Genomic DNA, 21,249 nt, shown 5'->3' with positions numbered 1-21,249 from the left:
TAAAATACATTGCATACTATCAAAAACTTTTATTTTTTTAATATTTATTTTTGAGAGAGAAAGAGACAGAGTGCAAGCAGGGGAGGGGCAGTGAGAGAGGAAGACAGAATCCGAAGCAGGCTCCAGGCTATGAGCTGTCAACACAGAGCCCAACGCGGGGCTCGAACCCACGAACCGTGAGATCAAGACCCGAGCTGAAGTTGAACGCTTAACAGACTGAGCCACTCACGCGCCCCTATCAAAAACTCTTAATGGCTCATTTCCTTCAAACTTTTTTTAAAGTAAACTTTATGCCCAACATTGGGCTCGAACTCACTTAATCTTGCATGAGATTAAGAGTCACATGCTCCAGACTGAGGCAGCCAGGAGCCCCTGCTTGCTCATTTTCTAAGACATTCTTTTTTTTTTTTTTAACTCCCTAAGGCGTTCTTATACAGAAAGTAGTGTTTCTGTTACTTATCTTCGGAATGACAGTTGTAACATAAAAGCAACACACTAAGATCTAAAATTAATGAAATCTTAGCATATATTCCAGTGCATATATATTCTCCCACGATTCACCCCTGTATTTCTGAAGTGTGATATCTCTGGCATTTAACTATTTTGAATCTTGAGTTATTACACTAAAATAGGTAAATCGCTCTCTCCCTGGTATCTCACTGCTGCATTGCTGCATCGGTGCAGGTAGGGGATTGAGCTCGAGCTCGAGCTAGCTCGAATAAAGGCTCTTTTGCTTTTGCATCGGAAAAAAAGAAAATAAAAAAAAATAAAACAGGTAAATCATTTATTTGAATTTATAATCTATTTACAAGGTTCAATATTCAAACAGTATAATGTGAGAAGCTTCCCACTCTGCCCTCCATTTGCCTCTTACTTCCTACCGCCAAATAGGAAACTACAGCAAGTTTTTTGTTTATCCCTGCTAGAACAGATACCCAACAAATGCATGTTTTTTTTGTTGTTGTTGTTTTTTTTTTTTTTTAACACAAATGAACTTCATCTAATTTACCAGGGAAATCTTTCCATAATTAGTAATTATAGAGCTTCTTTATATTGTTCTATAATTACTGGTTACGGAAAGATTTCCATGGTGTGTGTGTGTGTGTGTGTGTGTGTGTATGTGTGTGTATTATTTTTAAAAACAACAGCACATGATTACATTGTATGTAGGATATGTCAAAGATTTCTTCCAGCTGTCACACTAAAGGGTTTCCCTTTACCCTACCCTTGCCTCTCATTTGACAAACTGCACTATCCTTCCTTTTCCACAAAACCTGAAAATTTCAAGTGCATGCAAATTGGTGCTCAGTAAATGATTGTTAAAGGAAAAAAATGAGAAGACATTTTCAAGTACATTAATATATAATTTTTTAAAAGTTCCCACCAACTGGAGCATTTTATTTATTTATTTATTTATTTATTTAGTAATCTCTGTACTCAATGTGGGGCTCAAACTCCTCCCCTGGCTTTCTGACTGAGCCAGCCAGGTGCCCTAATGAGTTACCTTTTTTAGATAAAATTGTATGTACTTGCAGATAATAGAATTTTACATTTTAGAAATTCATAAAAAACAAAAAAACCCCACAAGAACCAATGGAAAATTACTACAACTAAGAGAAATCAGTAAAATAACATATATAAAAATCAATTTACAATAATCAAAAGCTATACATATTCATATATATGAAGCAAACACAGAAAACGTTATTAGTTACTTTTAAATTATCATGAGAATACAAAACAGGGAGATAATGAATTAACTAAGTAAATGAGATTTTCAATATCTACCTTTGGCTGACAATTTAAACATCTCTACTTTCTACATTCTGAAAACATTTTATCAGTACTTCGCATATATCAGGTGCTAAATAAATGCTGAATAAATGACCAAACAGGAAAAAAAAGATACCCTCTTGTGAAGGCATTAATTATCAGTGAAATGAGCAAATGGCAGATGAAATAAAATCATTAAAACAAAATGAGTACTTTTATTCTTTACTCTTAAAGGACCGCACATGCACTTTTTAATTGAGCTCACCCATTTGTTGAAAAAGGAGACAAAGCCATATCCTTTAGACTTCCCTGTTGCCATGTCTTTTACCACTCTGGCATCTCTGAAATCAGAAATAATCAGAAGTTTAGGTTTACACACTCTCCTCTGTGTATCAAGTGAGAATGTCATACACAACTCATTTTTATGTTTCATCTTCATTAAAATGAACCTTTAATGAATATTCACCTTTTTATTCTATAACATTTATCATGTATTAGCAAATGAGGCTTTATAAACATGCAAATCAATAACTACTTAAACATATATGTATATACTGTACAAAAACTGCCTCCCACTTCAAAAAGTTTTTAAACTTTCAAATCTTAAGCATGGTAAAAGCAGCTATTCATATGAAATTGCTTAACCATTTATAGGGTTCACAGGCACATTAGATGAATGGCTTTCTTTAACCATGCAATTTATAATTTTCTATTTGATACCACATACTACCTAATCATTAAAAAATTAAAATATAAAACTGGAAACTGAAAGAATGAAAAGCTGTATATTTCCTAAATTAATTAAATTACTTCATTTTCTCAGATCAATTGACACCCCCCTTTTGGACTATGGGTAAATTTTGAGAACTTGATGTTTTCAGAAATGCTAAATCATTGAAGAAAAACAGTAGACACACACTTTAGTTTTAAACTATATAAGAAAAGATTTTATACTGAATTTTAAAATAGCAATCATATAAGATTGATTGGAAACTACAAGATATAAAAGCAAAATTTTAAAAAGTCAGAAAGTAAAAAAGCACGCCAACATTTATCCACTGTGAACCGTAGCTTGTAGTTAGCCAGGGCAATTCTGTCCATTCTTCAGAGATACTCTGCAAAATAACCAGAGCCCTATTATTTGAGATTGAGTAAAAAAACCCAGCCATGATAGCTAAAACTCCATACCTCAAAAAATTGGACTCAAATTGTGCTTCACAGGCAATCTGCTTTTAAGTTAGCCAGGTATGTCACAATGCTTGTTCTCTCAGGACACATGAACAAAACAGGCACTTTCACAACAAAAACCCAAGTCAGAAAGCCATGCAATATAATTTTATATTAAAGTATACATAAGCACATTTCGATCAATTTAGAAGTGATTTATTAAGTGTTTAGAGTCAAAATGACAAAGAGGTGGTGGTGAAAGGGAAAACTAATGCAAGTCACTTCTCAATATGAAAAAATACTTATATTAAATTACCGGTATGGTACACATGCATTTAATTTGGTAGCTGATTCACTTCTATAGCAAAATTTGTTAAACTACTCTAAACTCAAGGAATATAAACTGTATAAATTAGGGCACAAAAGTACTATATCTTTTATACTACATATTCTAATAGGCCACCACTTACTGCACACCATCTATAAACTGAGCACTGTTGTAGGATTTCTACAGAGAATACCTGACTATCACGACGAGAACCTTTCAATATATATTTATCTCCTTTAACAGAAAAAGGAAATAATGCTACCAACTGAGAATGGTTCTTTTAAATTTAGGAACGCTAACTCCTTGGGTAGCCTAAAACTTAAACATTGTATGTTACCTCAAATTAAAATTATCATCTATAAGTTATAAAGAAAGGACTTACCAAAAAAAAAAAAAAAAAAAAAAAAATATATATATATATACATACACACACACACACAAATACACACACACACACACATCAATAATTATGGTTAATCATAAGAAAATCTAGACTATAATTATTATACCAACATACTTAACAAAAAGAAATTACTGATACATGATTAAAGTCATGAAATTATTAAAATTTGAATGTCATTTAACTGAAAATCACTGATTGTTAAACAATCTATCTAATCCCAAACTAAAATCCCCATGTTTTCACAGAAGCTACTTCAACCAAAATCAAAGCATTTAATAAAATAGCTGTTTGAATCTGTTAAAATGTTAGAAAATTTTTTTCTTCTTAAAGTTAAGTTTCAGGATATGTTAGCCTTGAAATATATTTAAGTCTTACTTATTTCTGAAAGGATTCTCTAAGGAAGAAGCAGCAAAGATCTAGATCAGGGTTCTTTAATCCTTCTTTAATCCTTTTATGGTCCTGTGACTACTCTGAAAATAGGATAAAACTTACAAAGATACTCCATACCAAAATGAAAACAAACACAAAATTTTGTATACAGAGATTTATAGAGCTTTTGAGAGGCCACAGGTTAAGACCTTCCAGTCTAGATATTTGAAAGCAAGCTAACCATCATGAAAACCCTAAGATAGATTAAAAGGAACAATCAGTAAATTAGGACTTTACTTATTTTCCTAATCAGTTCTCACAAAGAAAAATGTTGCCCAACAGAAGAGTCCATTTATAAACCCTAATCTTCCGGCCATTCCATGTTCACTGTTGATTTTCATCCTACCAACGAACTACAACTCTTCAAATGAAAACTCTCCAAATCTACCACCAATACTATTGGCATTTATTTTCCAGTCTCCTCATCTTTTCATCTCTGCTGTTGGTGTGTTTCTCAAACTAAACCAAAGCTAACATGCCCTTTTTACTACTCTTTCTAGCTAGAAAAATAATAAAGCAACGAGAAATCCCAAAAATCTGTTTTCTAAATTCAACAAGCACCTATAAGTAAATACTGTAATCAACTTATTCTTACTGTATTATGGCATGCTTTTCAAAATACTGAAGTTCTCTTATGATGAACACTACCTTCAGTGAGCTATTTACAAAGGGCCTAAACTGTATGATTAATAACAAATGCAAGCAAGACAGTGCTACACAAAATACATAAAGGCATTATTATTAACAGTAACAACAACCACAAAAGAGTAGATACCTGGGGATTAACATTTAACAACTGCTTTTTAGGGTCAATTGTTAAGGTTTCTTTTTGTTAAAATATATTGACACAAAATGCATGGTATCATAGAAGTGCCCCAACGGTCCAAATACCTTAGTCACAGCACAAGGTTACTAAAGATTATGACCAAGTTAGCAAGACACTTATATAAAAGAAACAATGTGTACAATAGCAAATTTGTCTCTTAAGAGCTCATGCTAACTGAAAAAGGATTTTAAAAGAATTGAAGACCGAAGATTTATTTATCAATGGGAAAACAGTCTTGGGCTATAAACTGCTTAAATAGTCTCTAAACGAAATGTATTATATTCAAATGTTAAAAAATTAATGTCCAAAATTCATAACAGATTTTCAAATTACTTCTACATAAGACTGTTTCTAATTAAAATCAGTTTAAGTTTATCTTCTGTTACTTACGATATTCTTCCAAATGGTGCAAAAGCAGCTTTTATATCTTCAGTTGTAATTTCAGGACTGAGATCACCAACAAAGACATGGAAATGATCTTATAAAAGGGAAGGAAGGGAAGTGAAAAGAAAAATAAAATTTTAGAATTTAAAATATATTAAAATTTATTCAATAAAGTAATCTTAATTTATGGATTATAGAAAAGTTTAACACTATCCTATGTCTATACAAATTCTATCAATTTTACACATAATGAATCAAGGTCATAATATAGGAAAGATTCTCTTAAAGACTGTGACATATCTAACTGGAAACTGACAATTCTATTTCTACTTACAGCCAATGACTACACTGGTCTAAGACAATAAACTAGTATAAGTTTTGCAAAAAAATTTAATGACTTAATTACCATTCTAATAGTAATTATTTACATTTATCCAGTTTACCACTACATTAAAGTTTTAAAATTAAAATAAAATAGTGGTACTGTGAGATACGTAGACTAGATTTGCCTCAGTTAAGACAATCTGCTGAAGCTAACTACATGATATACTTGGTTTAACCATATTTTGTGAAGAACAATCAAAGAAATACCTTGCATTGCAACAGTTTGATGTTAAAGTATTTGACAGTTTTCTCAAAAGCCAACAGTTTTGGTTGCCCAGACATTACACCATTCAGTTTATGTGAATCCATGTGCAAGTGAACTAAGACTGAAGGCAACAGAATGAAAACAGTAATCCCTTCACTTTATATCAGAACCATTAAAAAAGCATTGGAGAGAAATAACGATCCCATATGTGAAGTTTTTTTTTTTTTTTTTAAAAGACAATGTTCACAAAAAAGGAAACATTTTAAAAATACAAAATAGTTGGATCAACACTTTAAAGGAACACATACATCAACTTTGACAAAGTATATTTGGAAAGAAAAGTTACCCCCATTTGGCAGGCCTTAAGCAACATATTGGATTGCCATTTGGGAAACACAGTTTCAGGAGCAACTCAAGCAATCAGAAGATCTGGGTATGAAGCACAGACCATGACCTCAAGGAAGCAGGGTATCTTGCCCTTTAGTTGGTGAAAGTATTTCTAAGGCATCAGCTGCTACCAAGGGGGTCAGAGAGCTTGAAATAGCACCAAAGTAGTGGACAAGCCACACTTGGTCAACACTGGGAAGAAGGGGGAAAAATATTGCCTGAGAGACAAACAGAAATATGACCTCCTCCCTCCCACCTCCCCCCGGTATCAAACAAAAAAACTTCAAGTGGTTAGTGAATACCCTTTCAAGAGATTTCATTTTATGTTTAAGAAGATACAATTACCTTGTGAACGCTGTGTGCTGACAACGGTACTACCTGATGACAAAGATTAGATTTGTTCTTAAATTTATTAACACAAACACATTCAATCATATCTTAGGATAACGATCAAAACATTACTGCAAACATGTATGATGTTTATATGCTTTATAATAAAACTACTGTGTACAATAAAAACAAACGTTCAAAGAGTATAAAATATACTTACTGCTTGTATCTTTCTTTTGACTGCTGGGGGTTGTTGCCCAATTCACTTTGACTTCCTAAAAAAAATTTTCAACATTTATACTCCATAAAAATAAAGCTCAAAATCAGTTATTAACAAGATTTATATCTATAAACACATAGAAAAGTATATGTTGTAGATGAAACATTCAAGGGGATACCAGTTCTGGTCAGTTTTAATACTTATCTTTTAACCTACACTTGTGCAAATGTTGGCAAATCCTAATCTTACGTACTTCTGTTAACATTCAACTAACCTTTCTTATCTAAAGTAACAATAAATTCTTTCCTTTTATTCTTCCCTATTACTATCCAAAGTTCTAGACGTTTCATCCAAGCTTGAGTAATTCAACGAATATTTTAGTATGTACCATGTGTGAGGCACCATGAAGAATACCAACATAAACATGTCCTCTAAAAGCTTAATCCCATCTTTCAAATATTAAATGTGACCTTTTGCTATAATGTGAATATAGCACTTCCAAAAGATAAACAAAAGTGCATGCAATAAAAATTTTCAAGTCACATTCATTCATTCACTTTGAGAGAGAAAGGGAAAACAAGTGGGGGAGAGGGCAGAGAAAGAGAGAAAGAGAGAGAGAGAGAGACAGGAGAGAGAGAGAGAGACAGAGGAGAGAGAGACAGAGGAGAGAGAGACAGAGGAGAGAGAGAGAGAGAGAGAGAGAGAGAGAGAGAGAGAGAGAGAGAGAGAATCCCAAGCAAGCTCCATGCTCAGTAAGGAGCTGGGCACAGGGCTCAACCCCACAACCCTGGGATCATGACCTGAGCCAAAATCAGGAGTCAGACGCTCAACTGAGCCACCAAGACATCCCTCAAGTCACCTTCTTTAATTATGACAGCTTACCTTACCCATTATCTTCCGCCCATTCATAGCAGCTAGCGCTGCAGCTGCATGACGATGCTCATAAAACTCCACAAAACAATATGGATCATTTCCAGCTGTCTGTTGAAGAAACACAAAAGTCAAATTTAAGTTGTACACTCTTATTACCTTGGAATTACGTAAAGTTTTGTAGATCTCAATAATTAGGCCAAGGAAAATGAAGGGTCCATTCTATAAGTAAACCTTCAGATAAGGAAGTAAACACTTAAAAAATGAAATATAGTAATTTTATAGAACATTATCTTCTTTGGGGCACCTGGGTGGCTCAGTTGGTTAAGCCTCTGACTTTGGCTCACATCATGATCTCAGTTTGTGAGTTCGAGCCCCACATCCAGCTATGCACTGAGCACAGAGCCTACTTCAGATCCTCTGCCTCTTTCTCTGTCCCTCCTCAATGTGAGCCCACACCCCCCCACAATAAACCTTCTCTTTTTAGTGTTTATTTATTTTTGAAAAAGACAGAGAGGGAGCACGTAAGCAGTGGATGAGCAGAGAGAGAGGGAGACACATAATCGGAAGCAGGCTCCAGGCTCTGAGCTGTCAGCACGAGCCCAATATGGGGCTTGAATTCATGAACCACAAGATCATGACCTGAGTCAATCGGATACTTAACCAACTGAGCCACCCAGGCACCCCCTCAAAAATAAACATTAAAACAAAACAAAACAAATTATCTTCTTCAACAGGTTATACTATACTACTACGTATAATTGAATTTTGTATTAATGATTAAGTGTCCTACTTACAGATGGATGGATATATAAGCTAAACACACATTTCTTATCATATAATTATTTTTTTATGCTACAGACATTAGTTAAGTTTGACCAGACTCATGGTTTCTCAGTGCTGGCTTTTAATGATCTTTTCTCTCCCTTCCCTGTTATGTGTTACCTTTTATTGCTATAAACACACATATATCCTTACTACTTCTAATTTGCTAAGTAGAAAATCTCACCCAACCTTTTTAAACCTGTTTCAGGCTCTGAAAACTAAAGAGGTTTTCTGGTAAAGGAAGTTTTTAGATCTTAGAATGTGGATGGACTTTCTGGGGCGCCTGGGTGGCTCAGTCGGTTGAGTATCTGACTTGCTTTTGGCTTAGGTCATGATACCAGGGTTGCAGGATCAAGCCTTGAGTTGGGCTCTGTGCTGAGTGTGGAGCCTATTTGAGATTCTCTCTCTCTCTCTCTCTCTCTCTCTCTCTCTCTCTCTGCCCCTCTCCCCAGCTTGCATGCTCTCCCTCTGTGGAAAAAAAAAAAGGGTGGGGGACGTCTGGGTGGCTTAGTTGGTTAAGTGTCCAACTTTGGCTCAAGTCATGATCTCACCGTTCGGGAGTTCGAGCCCTGCACTGAGCTCTCTGCTGCCAGCATGGAACCTGCTTTGGATACTCTATCCCCTTCTCTCTGCCTCTCCCCTGCTCTTTCTCACTCTCTCTCAAAATAAATAAACTTAAAAAACAAAAAAACAAAAAGAATGTGGACTTTTTGACAATTTTTTGCCTGCTTAGAAGTCTTTTAAAAATTCTCTTCTTTTCTGATGTTTCAAGTATCTGAGGTCTGATAATAGGTGAAGCTTGGATGCTTTACTGTAAATTAAAGCGGCAGAAAAACACCCCTATTTTATACCTATCTGGAAAATATGACTTTAGAGTCCATTTTTTAATTATTTCCATAATCTAAGTATAATTGTTAAAATAGGAAACTAATTCAAAAGACCAGAATGACACTAAAGAAATATACTATTTTGTTTCAAGCACAATTTTTTAAACAAGTAATTGGCAAGGATTTGTAAAAACGTTAGAGTAAGGAGGCAACCACAAGACAATCATTATTTTATTTTAAAAACATCAGGGTGGCTTTGACTTTTTAAAAATATCAGGGTGGCCGGTTAAGCGTCTGACTCTTGGTTTTGGCTCAGGTCATGATCTCACAGTTCGTGGGTTTGAGCCCTGCATCGGGCTCTGTGCTGACAAGGCTGAGCCTGCTTGGGATTCTCTCTCTCTGTCTCTCTGTCTCTGTCTCTCTCTCCCTCTCTCTGCCCCTCCACGCCGCATTTCTCTCACTCTCAAAATAAATAAAACTTAAAAAAAAATCAGAGAATATAAAAATGTTTTAAAAATTGCATAATTCAAACTAATGCTACACTTAATGGTAATTCTATTAGAAAGGTCAGTGTTGTCAGGCATCAGAATGTGATCAGAAAAAACAGCTTACATTTAAGTGTAATCAAATGAAAAAGTATCTTCATTTTACTTAATCTGTACCCAGAAAAAACTGTATTTCTTACATAAAAAGAACCTAAGCATTCACACTATCAGCCTTCATATTCCAAAGACTATAACATTCATAAATATGAACACCCGTCCAACAGTGTGAATAGACTGGAATTCAGTCTTTTTTTTTAATTTTAGAGAGAGAACTCAAGAGTAGCGGAGAGGGGCAGGAGAGAGAGAATCATAAGCAGGCTCCATACTGAGCGTGGAGCCCAAAGTGGGACTTAATCCCATGACCCTGGAATCATGACCTGAGCCGAAATCAAGTTTTATGCTCAAGTGATGGAGCCAACCATGTGCCCCAGACTTGCCTTTTTATGCATACTATGCTTCAGGGTTAACAGCAATCACAGATGAATGAATTCAATGTTTTTTTCTATACATTATGGTCTGATCGATGGGAACTGCCACCATGCAAGAAAAGCTTGAATCATGACATTTTAAAAGTTAAAAACACTTTCATAAAAAAACAAAAAAACCCACTTTCACAACCTATTATTTTTGACCTAATTTCTCAATGTAATTGTAATAACTGATTTTCCAGATTAGCCAATGACACCGCATATAAAACAATGCTGATGCATCAGTGCACAAAACAAGAACCTACTATAGTTGTCATCTGCTCAGGAAATGATTAGTTCCATTCTCTTCTTCCTTTATTTATTAGTAAAACAAATTAAACTCATTAGCTAAGACTGATTCAAAGATATTAAAGTTACTAGGAATTTAGACTATACGACCTAATTTTTTTCCTCAAGTTTCATTTATTTAAGTAATCTCTACACCACATGTGGGGCTTGAACTCACAACCCCAAGACCAAGAGTTTTGTGCTCTTCTGAGCCAGCCAGGTGCCTCATTTTTTTTTTTAATGACCTTGCAGGTTTTATTTTTTAAGTTTATTTTTTTTAAGTAATCTCTATACCCAATGTGGGGCTCAAACTCACAACCCTGAGATCAAGAGTTGCATGTTCTTCTCAGCCAACCAGGCGCCTTTGTATAAACTAAGTTCATGGAGGAGGGGCATCTGGCTGGCTTAGTTGGGTGAATATGTGACTCTTGACCTTGGGGTTGTGAGTTCAAGAGTCCCATGTTGGATATAGAGCATATTTAAAAATATAAAAATAAAACTATTCTTTAAAAAAAATTCCTGGAAGTCATGGGTTTAAATTATGTATTAAAAAAGAAGAAAGCTGGGGTGCCTGGGTTGCTCAGCTGGTTGAGCGTCCGACTTTGGCTCAGATCATGATCTCACTGTTCTTGAGTTCAAGCCCCACGTTAGGCTCTGTTCTGATAGCTCGGAGCCTGGAGCCTGCTTCAGATTATGCGTCTCCCTCTCTCTCTGCCCTCGCTCATACTCTGTCTCTCAAAAATAAACATACATTAAAAAAATAAAATAAAAATAAAAAAATAAAAAAGAAGAGAGTTAACTAAGTAAAATACCCTTACATCCATAATCATTTTGCAGTTTTTACAAGGTCCAATCTGGCTAAAGAGCTGGAGAATTAGAGCTTCTGTCACATCTCTGGAAAGGTTGCCGACATATCTGAAACACAAAGAAAAACAACTTACCATTTTAAATTTGCTTCTTTTGCATCGGTTTCTAAAGTTGCTTACTGAAAAAGAAATTTGGAGAATAGGTAGATCTCTGCTTTAAACTACACTATTAGGAAGAGATTCTAAGTTTGTGAGAACTTCAAATTTTCTTTCAAAGCAGATGTATGACATGTTACTTGTAAATACATTGACACCACTAGTAGAGGAGAATCTTATGTATGTGTGTTTAGTCAAGGTTTTGCAAATTAAACCTGTTCTTTGTTTCTAAGTTTGTAGGCTTACCTTAGGAAGATACACTTTAAAAAATCTCAAATGAATTATTAGATGTGTAGAATATTTTATACAATTGATTTTGGGAAGCTTTGCAGTTAGTTCTACTTCTACAGTATTACTGAGAACATTAAAATTTCCTCAATTTTTAATTCACACAATTCCCCTTATACTGTCCAACCAATACTTGGTTTACACAATGTATTTTTGAAAAATCATGGGTAAATCACTTAGCACCTGTTGCACATGGTCACGAAGGGATGGGAAATCTTCCAATGAATATTACTAATCAGTGAAGTAAACAGGGAGGAGGATTCCAGGAGACTTTTAACAGATAATATGCCTTGGTGACTAACAAACGTAATTAATGTAAATGGTGTATTACAGGACCACATGACTGGGATAATCTTTAAAGGGTTTAAAGAAATTTTAAAAATGGGATTTTGAAATGAGATTACTTCTAGATATGTTAAGAGTTGGAGGTCTATCACTTCTGAAATCAGAAAGCGTCTCCCAACAACTGTAATTGCTCATTTTTCTCCCCAGAAAAATAAACATCCACACATGCCAGAAAGTATAGATTCAATTCCTTTCTTCCATTTACTCGTTCAATAGACATGTATTTAGTGCTTACCACAAAAGCACTGGAATAGGTTAAAATGGCAAAGGGAGAAGGACTGAGTCCTCAGAAACAATGAACAACATTTAAAGATCAGGTAATGATACTCAAAAATCAACAGCAACATCTATACCCAACAACAATTTTTCCAGTATCAGAGGCTATTACATCAGGTCCTCTTCCTGAACATCGGTAATTAAAGGGAAGGAATTTAGCATTCATCTTGCCCTGAGTAGAAACTCCAGTGTGGTATAATCTAATAGCTCTAGTTGATGAGGGTGAAACTCTCATTTACAGAAAAATGCTGGTCAATAAGTGTAGAGAGAATTAAATTAGTAAACAATGCGTAAGCCCTACTGAAATGATTAAGTCAGGCAAGAATCATTAATGGATGCAAAACCATTACATGAAAGGATGGTGTGAAAATGGGTATTTGCAGGGTCCCAAAGTTATAACACAGATTACTTAACATTGTAAAGGGAAAACTCTACCCTAAGAGAGAGCTTTGGCTGTTTCACCACTGAGGGCCAGTGATCAAAACTTTAAATCATTTTATGGATGGACGAGAAATTGTGTTGTGTTGTACAATATAAATTACACAGTATCACCTATGAAGTATTCAAATAAACTAACTTGAATCTAGTCAAGGTTAAATTCAGACCTAAGTTTATAGAACATTGGACATATAAAACAATTATACAAATTCAGATATGAAGTATTATATAAGACAGCTTGTTTGATCTATTTATTATTTGAGAGAGAGAGGGAAAGAGAGAGACCACACGCATATGAGCATGGGGGAGAGGCAAAGGGAGAGAGAGAGAGAGAAATCTTAAGCAGGATCCATGCTCAGTGCTGAGCCCAATGCAGGGCTCTCGATCCCATGACCCCAGGATCATGACCTGTGCGGACATGAGACCTGAGTGGAAATCAAGAGTCGGACACTTAAACTCACTGAGTCCCCCGGTGCCCGTTTGATCTCTTTTAAAAAAAAAGTTGTCCTGGGGTGCCCACTTGGCTCAGTTGGTTAAGCATCTGACTTTGGTTCAGGTCAAGATCTCATGGCTTGTGCCCTAACGCCACACAGCCTGCTTCAGACCCTGTCTCTCTCTCTTTCCCTCCCCAACTCGTGCACACGTGCGTCCTCTCTCAAAAAATAAACAATGATAATAATTTAAAAATTGTCCTAGGGGCGCATGGGTGGCTCAGTTAAGTGTCTGACTCTTAAAAAATATATAAATAAATAGTCCTAAAAATATTAAAAAGAGTGGGCTGTTCTTGATGAAAAGAAACTTGAGGGGCACCTGGATGGCTCAGTCAGTTGAGTGTCGGGACTCTTGATTTCAGTTCAGGTCATAATCTCAGGGTCATGGAATCAAACCCATGTCAGGCTCCACACTGAGCATGGAGCCTACTTAAGATTCTCTCTCTCCTTCCTCTGCCCCTCTCCCTGATGAATATGCTGGCTCTCTCTCTCTCAAATAAATAAAATGAAAACAAAAAATTTTTTTGAAAGACACGGACAACCAAATACAATGACTAATCCTTGACTGTAACCTAGATTTGGGGAGGAGGGTTAGCTTTTTCTTGCAGAATTCTAATCAATAAATGTAGAAGGAATGAGGGAAATCACCACTAAACCACTACAGTAATAACTGCTATTGGCAAGATCCACCCATGGATCTTTTACTTGATGAAAATTTTAAGTAGAAATAGAATATGTGTAGAGCCTCAAAGTATCTCCTCTGAAATATTTAATGATTGGTTCTAACCAATGAATCGGTTCTCTTAATGTATATCCACATCTCCCTCTATGAAGTGAAGCTTAATTTCACTCTTCTTGAGTGTAGGCTAGTCTTAGTGACTCAATTCTAATGAATAGTGTTTAAAAAAAAAAAAAAAGTAGTCACTGTATAGTGGGAGAAACCCTCTCAAGAATGCCACAGTCATGAAAGACATCTCCTCCTCACATATTAAAGGAGAGTGAAGAGATGAGACGACTATATGCAATGTAGTATCCTGGATTGGATCCTGGAATAGAAAAAGGACATTAGTAGAAAAACTGAGGAAACTGGAATAAATCTTGTAGTTAATGACAGTATTGTACCAACGCCAATTTCTTAGTTTTGATAACTATACCATGGTTTTGTAAGATTTCTACATTAAAGGAGGCCGGGTGAAGGTTATGTGAGAACTCTGTACCATCTTTTCAACTCTTCTATGCCTATTTTCACCTGACTCATAGCTATAAGAAAATCTTAGGATTGCATATGTCTAAATGAAAAAAAAAAATGGCTCTTCCGAAAATTTAATTCTACCATCTACTCTCCTAAAGCTAGATAATCTAGTGACAAGCGGGCAGTATTTAGGGAACCAAAATGCTATCATCTACTCTTCCCAAAATTGTCCAATTTCCTGAGATATATTCTGAGTGATATTACCTACTTTGAAGATATGTAATTTTTTAAAAAAGCTACTTTAAAAAGCACTGGGATTTGTACTGCTTTACAATTGTTTATTTAATGCAGACTGCTGCTTACTGTAAGCTCCAGGAGCCTCTTACATATAAATTTTACATACACCTGTTTAGAGAAATGCTTTTTAGGAGAAGTTACACAAACAACTTGCTCTCAATCTTCAACACCATTAAAATAAACTGCAAGTAACATATATAACATTTTCATATCAAACAAATCAAACAGCAAAATATTTTTCTTCCTCATGCAAATAAAAATAACCCATATTAGTTTTGCTTCTTAACAATAAGTTAAAATAATACCTACCTACTTCAAATTTTTAGCAGCTTAATGTTTCCAAATCTATTTGCTAAATAAATATTAATCTGAAACAGAAAGCCCAAATTTAAAATCTGCAGACCCTTTTTATACTCATGATACTTTCAATGGAAAAATAAACAAGTTTCTTATAGTTTGTAGAACACGCCATACTTTACAAAATTCATTCTCATTTAGTTTCTTTAGCTGTTCCATACTTTGTCACATACTACTCTGTTACTGAAGCCAAGAGGATTTCCAATTAACAGCACAGATTTAAGTTACATGTGTAGTTGGTTACTTATTTTTTGGGGAGCGCTGCCAAACATCTTGCTTCCTAGTTTTAGAGAAATCCTCATTCTATGGCAGAGGCTCACTTCTCTATAGAAGCCGGAAAGTCTTGATATGGTTTTGTAGTCTCCCCTGCATGTGATCTAGGCGAGGTTGATTAGAGTAACTAGTCCTGAGAACAGAAGACAAAGATAGACAAACAGAAGACAAAGAAGCAGAGACTGAAGAAAATCCATTTTGGTGGCAAACAGCAGTGGAGTCCCATGTCCAGTGAAAGTGGAGGCTGTGGTATCTGGTTCTCAGTGGATGTGATAGTAGCATCCTGAGAGTTTGTGGACTGACAGCAGTCTCTCTTTCCTGAACATTTTCTAAGTCAGGTTCCATAACCTTCCTGCAAATGTGGGAGTATCCAATAGCTTGTTTTTATAAATTCTTTTACTGCTTAAATTTTTTGCTCCTTGCATTAAAAAAAATCCCAACTGATACAAAAATTGATACTGGAGCAGCAGTAAGCCAAGGTTCTCTGTCATGTCTATTAGACCACTAAACAAAAATGTAATTTTCTTACATTTATATAAGTTTTTATTTTTCAAATGCTTTTTTTTAAACATTAAACTATCCCTTTTTAGCTGTTCCATGGATTTCTCGTTAACAGTGTAGACTGAAGTATCCCATGTTGATATTTATTATACCAACATTGAGATTATGTGCCAATCCTGTGTAGAGCTGTTATGGCAAACAGACTTCCATGGACTAAAAAATGTCTTCCTGGGGCAACTGGATAGATATGAATAGGAACTGTATATATTAGCTAACAATAGTGTACCAAAATAGTTTCTTTAATATGAAAATTGTATTGTGGCTATGTAAGACAATGCCCTTGTTCTTAGGAAATACATGGCAAAGCATTTAGGCCTGAAATGTCAGGTCTTTTCAAATGGTTCATCCAAAAAATATACTTGGATAAGGCAAATTTGGCTATTAGCAACTGGTAAATCCACAAAAAAGGTACCTACGTCCTCAATGTAGTATTTTTTTTTTTTTTTTACTTTTCTGTGGGTTTTAAGTTTTTCAAAATGAAAAACTACTCGAGAAGAATCAATGGAAAAAGTCATCAATGCTACCAATTAACACTAAACAGTTCTGCCAGGGATAGGATTTCACACCAATTTAATTAATATACATTTTCGAAGCTGATAAAGTTCAAATAGTTACAAAACTGGAATCCAAAATGTTTAAAATACTCATTTTTATTAGTATAGCTCTAGAAAATTTAACCTACAGTTAAAATTTACGAAGCAGAATGCTGTATTGGGTTTGACATGCAAACATTGTATCGAAGTGCAGAATTTGCTAGGATGCTTCTGTAAATGAGTTAAAAACATGAATAAGTTTTTATCTAATAGCAAATTCCTTAAGAGTAGAGATTCTCATTTTTATTCATAGTATATATCTATGTTGAGAGCCCTACCTGGAACATTTTAAGTACTCTGTAAATATCTGTCAAAGAGATAACTGTATACTCTCAGAATTACTATCGAACATTTCCAATTTGCTAGATAATTATCCCATTTTGCCTGAGTTACGCTGATTCAGAAGGAAATGTGTGTGTCTTTTACTAATTATGAAATCACATAGAACAGCAAACGCTTGTACATATACATCAGCTTCATAACCTATTACTTAACAATTGTCACTTTTCTGATACCTGGACCTCTTAGTAGCTGGCACTTCCTTCACTTGGGAGTTCAGACCATATACCTAAACCAGCCTGAATAAATGTATCTAAAGCTGTGCCTCAAGACATCCTAAGACCCCATGCTCTCAAGACTGTTCTCATTTTTACATTTTGCAACAAACTAACATTTTTTAAGATTTTAAAGTAATCTCTACACCCCAGTGGGGCTGGAATTTACAACCCAGAGATCAAGAGTCCACATGCTCTACCAACTGAGCCAACCAGGTGTGTCACAAACTAACATTTTTAATTAACTTTTTAAAAGTTCATTTGTTTTGGGAGAGAGGGAGAGAATCCCAAGCAGGTTCCACACTCTCAGTGCAAAGCCCACATGGGGCTCAATCCCACGAACTGTTGAGATCGTGACCTGGGCCAAAATCAAGACGACGCTTAACTGAACCACCCAGCTGCCCCCAAACTTTTTAGATGACTGATATTACACATTTGTAAACAAACCTACTAATTTTTGACTTCATTCTCACACCCCACTTCCAGTCTCTTGGTAATTCCTGTTGCTCTACTTTCAAAATATACCCCAAATCAAACCACTTCTCATAATGTCTCCTAGGTACTGCTGACAAGAAACTGAACACTGGCAATCTCTAAGTTAACACTGATGAACGCTCATCTGCGGCAAATGAAGGTATTTCCTCTGAGCCACTTAGGTACACAAATGACACTGAGATTTAGACTACCTTTTCCTCAAGAATGGAAATCTTGATTCATTGCTTGGAATTATACCAGCTTTTAAAACAAATGTAGTGATCACTTACCACAGACTAGATACTGTGCTAAGAACATATTAAAAAGACCCTGACTTGCAGGATCATTAAAACAAACATTTTATATAAAAAGTAAAAACACCGCTGGGAAAACTTGTGCATTTAACTAACTTACTCATGTTTAATCAAGACTGGTCTTACTGGAAGAATGGGGAGTTTTGGTTGAGGAGGTAGAAACCAGGGAGATAACAGGCAATGTTAGAGCATGGACTACTTTAGGGAAAAGATTCTTGGATGGAGTGTTCTAGTAAATAATACAAAGCACACTTAGCAGTAAGAGTTAAGAGTTGAGGACAGTAGAGTTGCAGGATGATGAACAAAAAGGTGTATGACCCTGGGTGAGTTACTTAAATTTTAAGCTTAGCTCTTCCTCAGCTGCAAAAATGAACTTTTTACTGCAGAGTTCTGATGAAGATTAAACAAGCATATAAAGCATTTAACAAAGAACCTAGCAATCATATGCATTCAGTAAGTATTTGAATAAAATTTCCTTCATTATTTCTCCTGCAATGGTTGGTCCCCTGTCCCCATACTAGTACAATTTAACTACCTGCTTTTGTAGACTGGCCTGAGAAAGCTGAAGTTGTCTTCATTATTTGATATTCCCAAATCAACGTAATAAAAAGGTTAAGTTCCCAGATATTTCTGGCAGTTTCTGAAATTAAAAATTTCAAAATAATGTAAGAATGTTAAATTTAAAGACATTATAAAAGATGAGCAGTGCTTAATCCAATATGCTGCTGGCTATCATACTTCTAGCAAAGAGGCAGGAGGAAAAAACGGTTTCCATAAAGCCTATGAGGCTAATAGTTTTTTAAGGAATATTAATCTACAATCTTTAAAAAAACAAGGGACACCCTTGCTTTTTGCAATAATTCTTGCATCATATTAAGAAGATATTCAAAGTAACAGATTACCAGATAAACTAGCAAAAAGTGTACTGATCTCTTAAGAAAACAAGTGTAACTATAGTTCTCACAGATTAAAAACGGAAACACTTTTGGTGGTGAAAAAATAATCGATCAATTTTCGTCACAACTGTAACATCTACAAAGTTTCAGAAAGAAACCTGAAATTGTATTTTTAACGCATGGAGTTCTCAAATCGCCAGTATTCTAAAAATAAAAACAAAAAGCCAGGTCAAAAATTCATCAGGCCTTTTCTTCTTTTCGGGAAAAGCAACAAAGGCAAAATCACCTCTTCAGAGAATACTTTGAAAAACAAAGGAGAACGCTGTGGGGGAAGCAACGTGACAAAGAAAATATCCCCAGCTGAGATCATTTAACACTAACAAATCTCAGAGGTGACTAAATCTGTTAAGGTATTTATCAACTGTTGCTTCAAAAAAATCTGCCCGCTTGTTCAGCCAACATGTCAATCACAAAGTAGCAAGCGATGATAAAAATGCATTAAATCCATTTCCCCTCAGTCGAGAGCTATATACACCTCCGGGTGAGATTTCCATTTCAAAAAAAGCAGTTTCCAAATCCTTACGGTGTTGGGTTTTCGGCTTTATGGTCGGGGGAGGGGCACTACAAAAGGAAAGCCAAAGAGAGGTTAAAGAAAACTATTTGGCTTTTTTCCAACTGGCAACTGCAACAATAAAGTTTATCTCACTAAAAATTGAGCACAAGTAGCCTCAAGAGAAAAGGTATCAACAAGAAGCAAATGAAAGGAAGAGGAGAGTTTCTGGAGGAAATCAAAGTGAAATGAAAGAGAGACGGCTATAGAGATCAAAAGAGGTTAATGAAGAAGGTGGGGGGAGCGGGAAAAACAGAGAAGGAAAGCATGGGACAAAGAGAAAGGTTCACGGAGTTCTGAAAAAAGGTTTGAATGAAAAAGTCTTTTCTCCAGGCCTACGACCACAGACGGCCCGTGGCGGGGCCAAAGGCCACGCTATGGTGTAGCTCAGGCGATGCGATTAATTCAGAGGGCTGAGCCCCTCTCCCTCCACCTTGTCCTTTCACAGCCCGGGGCTGGGTCTCTAACCATCCAGGTGTGCGCTACGGAGAAGAGCCGTGATATCTGGGAGTCCACAGAGAACAATAGGCTGGGGAGCGCGCCGAGCCGAGGCCTCCCTCCGGGACGACCACCATCCCGCCCCCCTCATCGCTGCCCCAGACTCACAGAGTCTTGGGCATCTCGTCCTCCATGGCTGCTGCTGTCGCGGCGGCGCCTCCGGGTCCAGCTCCCTACCCTTTACTACCTCCCAAATCTTTTGAGCGGCTATGGCTGCGGAATAGCGGGGTTTCTCGGCTGACCGGAGGCTACTCCGTCTACGCCTTCCGCGGCAATTACACTAAACCCCCTGGCGCAACGCGAACAATGAAGCCCCAATACAAGATGGCGGCGAGCCGGGAGTTTAGGAGCAGCCAGCGAAGTGACCCGGGCCGCGCAGGCGCAGAATAATCTTGCACTTTCAACCTCCCTCAATCCATAGGTTCACTTGTTGCGCAGCCGCTCTTCTAGCCGACACTAGGGATGTCTCAGACTGCGCAGGCGTAAGGATTAACTATTTCGGGACTTGTGTAGTTTTTTGTCATACGGTTCCAAATTTGAATGTTTCAACAGTGAGTTATAATAAAGAGAAATCTTCTTGGAAATTAAAAATTCTAAGAGTTTCCCGAGGAAGAAAAGAGTGACAGTGTTCAAATCATCTCATAGCAAAAGCTGTGTGCGCCGCCCGGGAATCGAACCCGGGTCGCAAGAATGGGAATCTTGCATGATACCACTACACCAGCGGCGCTGGTGGCCGTCTACCTTGCTGAAGTATTTTAGAACTTTCTACAAGCAAGCATTTGTTCCTACATGAGGATGTTTATTCATTCAAAAATAATAATAAGGGTCTACAGTCTGCTATTTTTCATCGTTATAAAAAAGGATATTGTCTTCTCTCATCCCAATACAGTTGAGTGGGATTCCTATTTCCATTAAATTATTGTTCATTAAATGCGCATTAGAAATAATTTGTCTTGATGTTAACCAAATTTTTGAGAACCAGGAAAATATTTTCAGATATTTTCATTTCCTTGGTATATTCAATGCACTTTGGAAAATACTTAAGAAAGATTTACTTAATGCAAATCGGTCAAATAATCCTAGAACCAAATGAATCTGAAGATATATAAATTTTAGTCCTCCTCGAAGGAGGCGGAAAAATTAGGACTCTGAGATGTGGTTCAGTGTAGTCA

The 21,249-nt window shown here is 36.1% G+C and overlaps 1 protein-coding gene, 1 long non-coding RNA gene and 1 other non-coding gene across 22 annotated transcripts in view; 1 reads left to right on the top strand and 2 right to left on the bottom strand.

Moving 5' to 3' along the window:
- The window catches only part of TIA1 (TIA1 cytotoxic granule associated RNA binding protein), a 32,956-nt gene extending 12,471 nt beyond the window's left edge, over positions 1 to 20,485 (bottom strand). The window contains exons 1-9 of one of the 20 annotated variants that reach the window (XR_009248521.1): positions 20,186 to 20,485; positions 11,471 to 11,573; positions 7,719 to 7,817; positions 6,837 to 6,891; positions 6,632 to 6,664; positions 5,902 to 6,020; positions 5,317 to 5,404; positions 2,823 to 2,888; positions 2,041 to 2,114 (exon numbers count right to left, since the gene is read on the bottom strand). Coding sequence is in view for 16 of the 20 variants with exons in the window: in XM_058683811.1 (XP_058539794.1) it covers positions 5,348 to 5,404; positions 5,902 to 6,020; positions 6,632 to 6,664; positions 6,837 to 6,891; positions 7,719 to 7,817; positions 11,471 to 11,573; positions 20,186 to 20,211 (492 nt within the window). In the remaining 4 variants the exon portion in view is untranslated. Of the gene's footprint in view, positions 1 to 2,038; positions 2,115 to 2,822; positions 4,142 to 5,316; positions 5,405 to 5,901; positions 6,792 to 6,836; positions 6,892 to 7,718; positions 7,818 to 11,470; positions 11,574 to 18,608; positions 18,714 to 20,185 lie in introns of those variants that run through there. The other 19 variants (XR_009248520.1, XR_009248522.1, XM_058683802.1 and 16 more) reach the window with 19 other exon arrangements.
- Positions 377 to 966, top strand: LOC131484957 (uncharacterized). The gene is made up of 2 exons (XR_009248523.1): positions 377 to 632; positions 776 to 966. It is a non-coding gene; the product is annotated as an uncharacterized LOC131484957 (long non-coding RNA).
- A 248-nt stretch (positions 20,486 to 20,733) lies between the features above and the next one.
- Positions 20,734 to 20,804, bottom strand: TRNAG-CCC (transfer RNA glycine (anticodon CCC)). Its single transcript has one exon. It is a non-coding gene; the product is annotated as a tRNA-Gly (tRNA).
- Between the last annotated feature and the right edge of the window lie 445 nt (positions 20,805 to 21,249).

The sequence above is a fragment of the Neofelis nebulosa genome, chromosome 9 (assembly GCF_028018385.1).
Source record: "Neofelis nebulosa isolate mNeoNeb1 chromosome 9, mNeoNeb1.pri, whole genome shotgun sequence".
Taxonomy (NCBI): domain Eukaryota; kingdom Metazoa; phylum Chordata; class Mammalia; order Carnivora; family Felidae; genus Neofelis; species Neofelis nebulosa.
The sequence above is the reverse complement of the archived record's forward strand: the minus strand, read 5'-3'. Positions and strand labels throughout refer to the sequence as shown.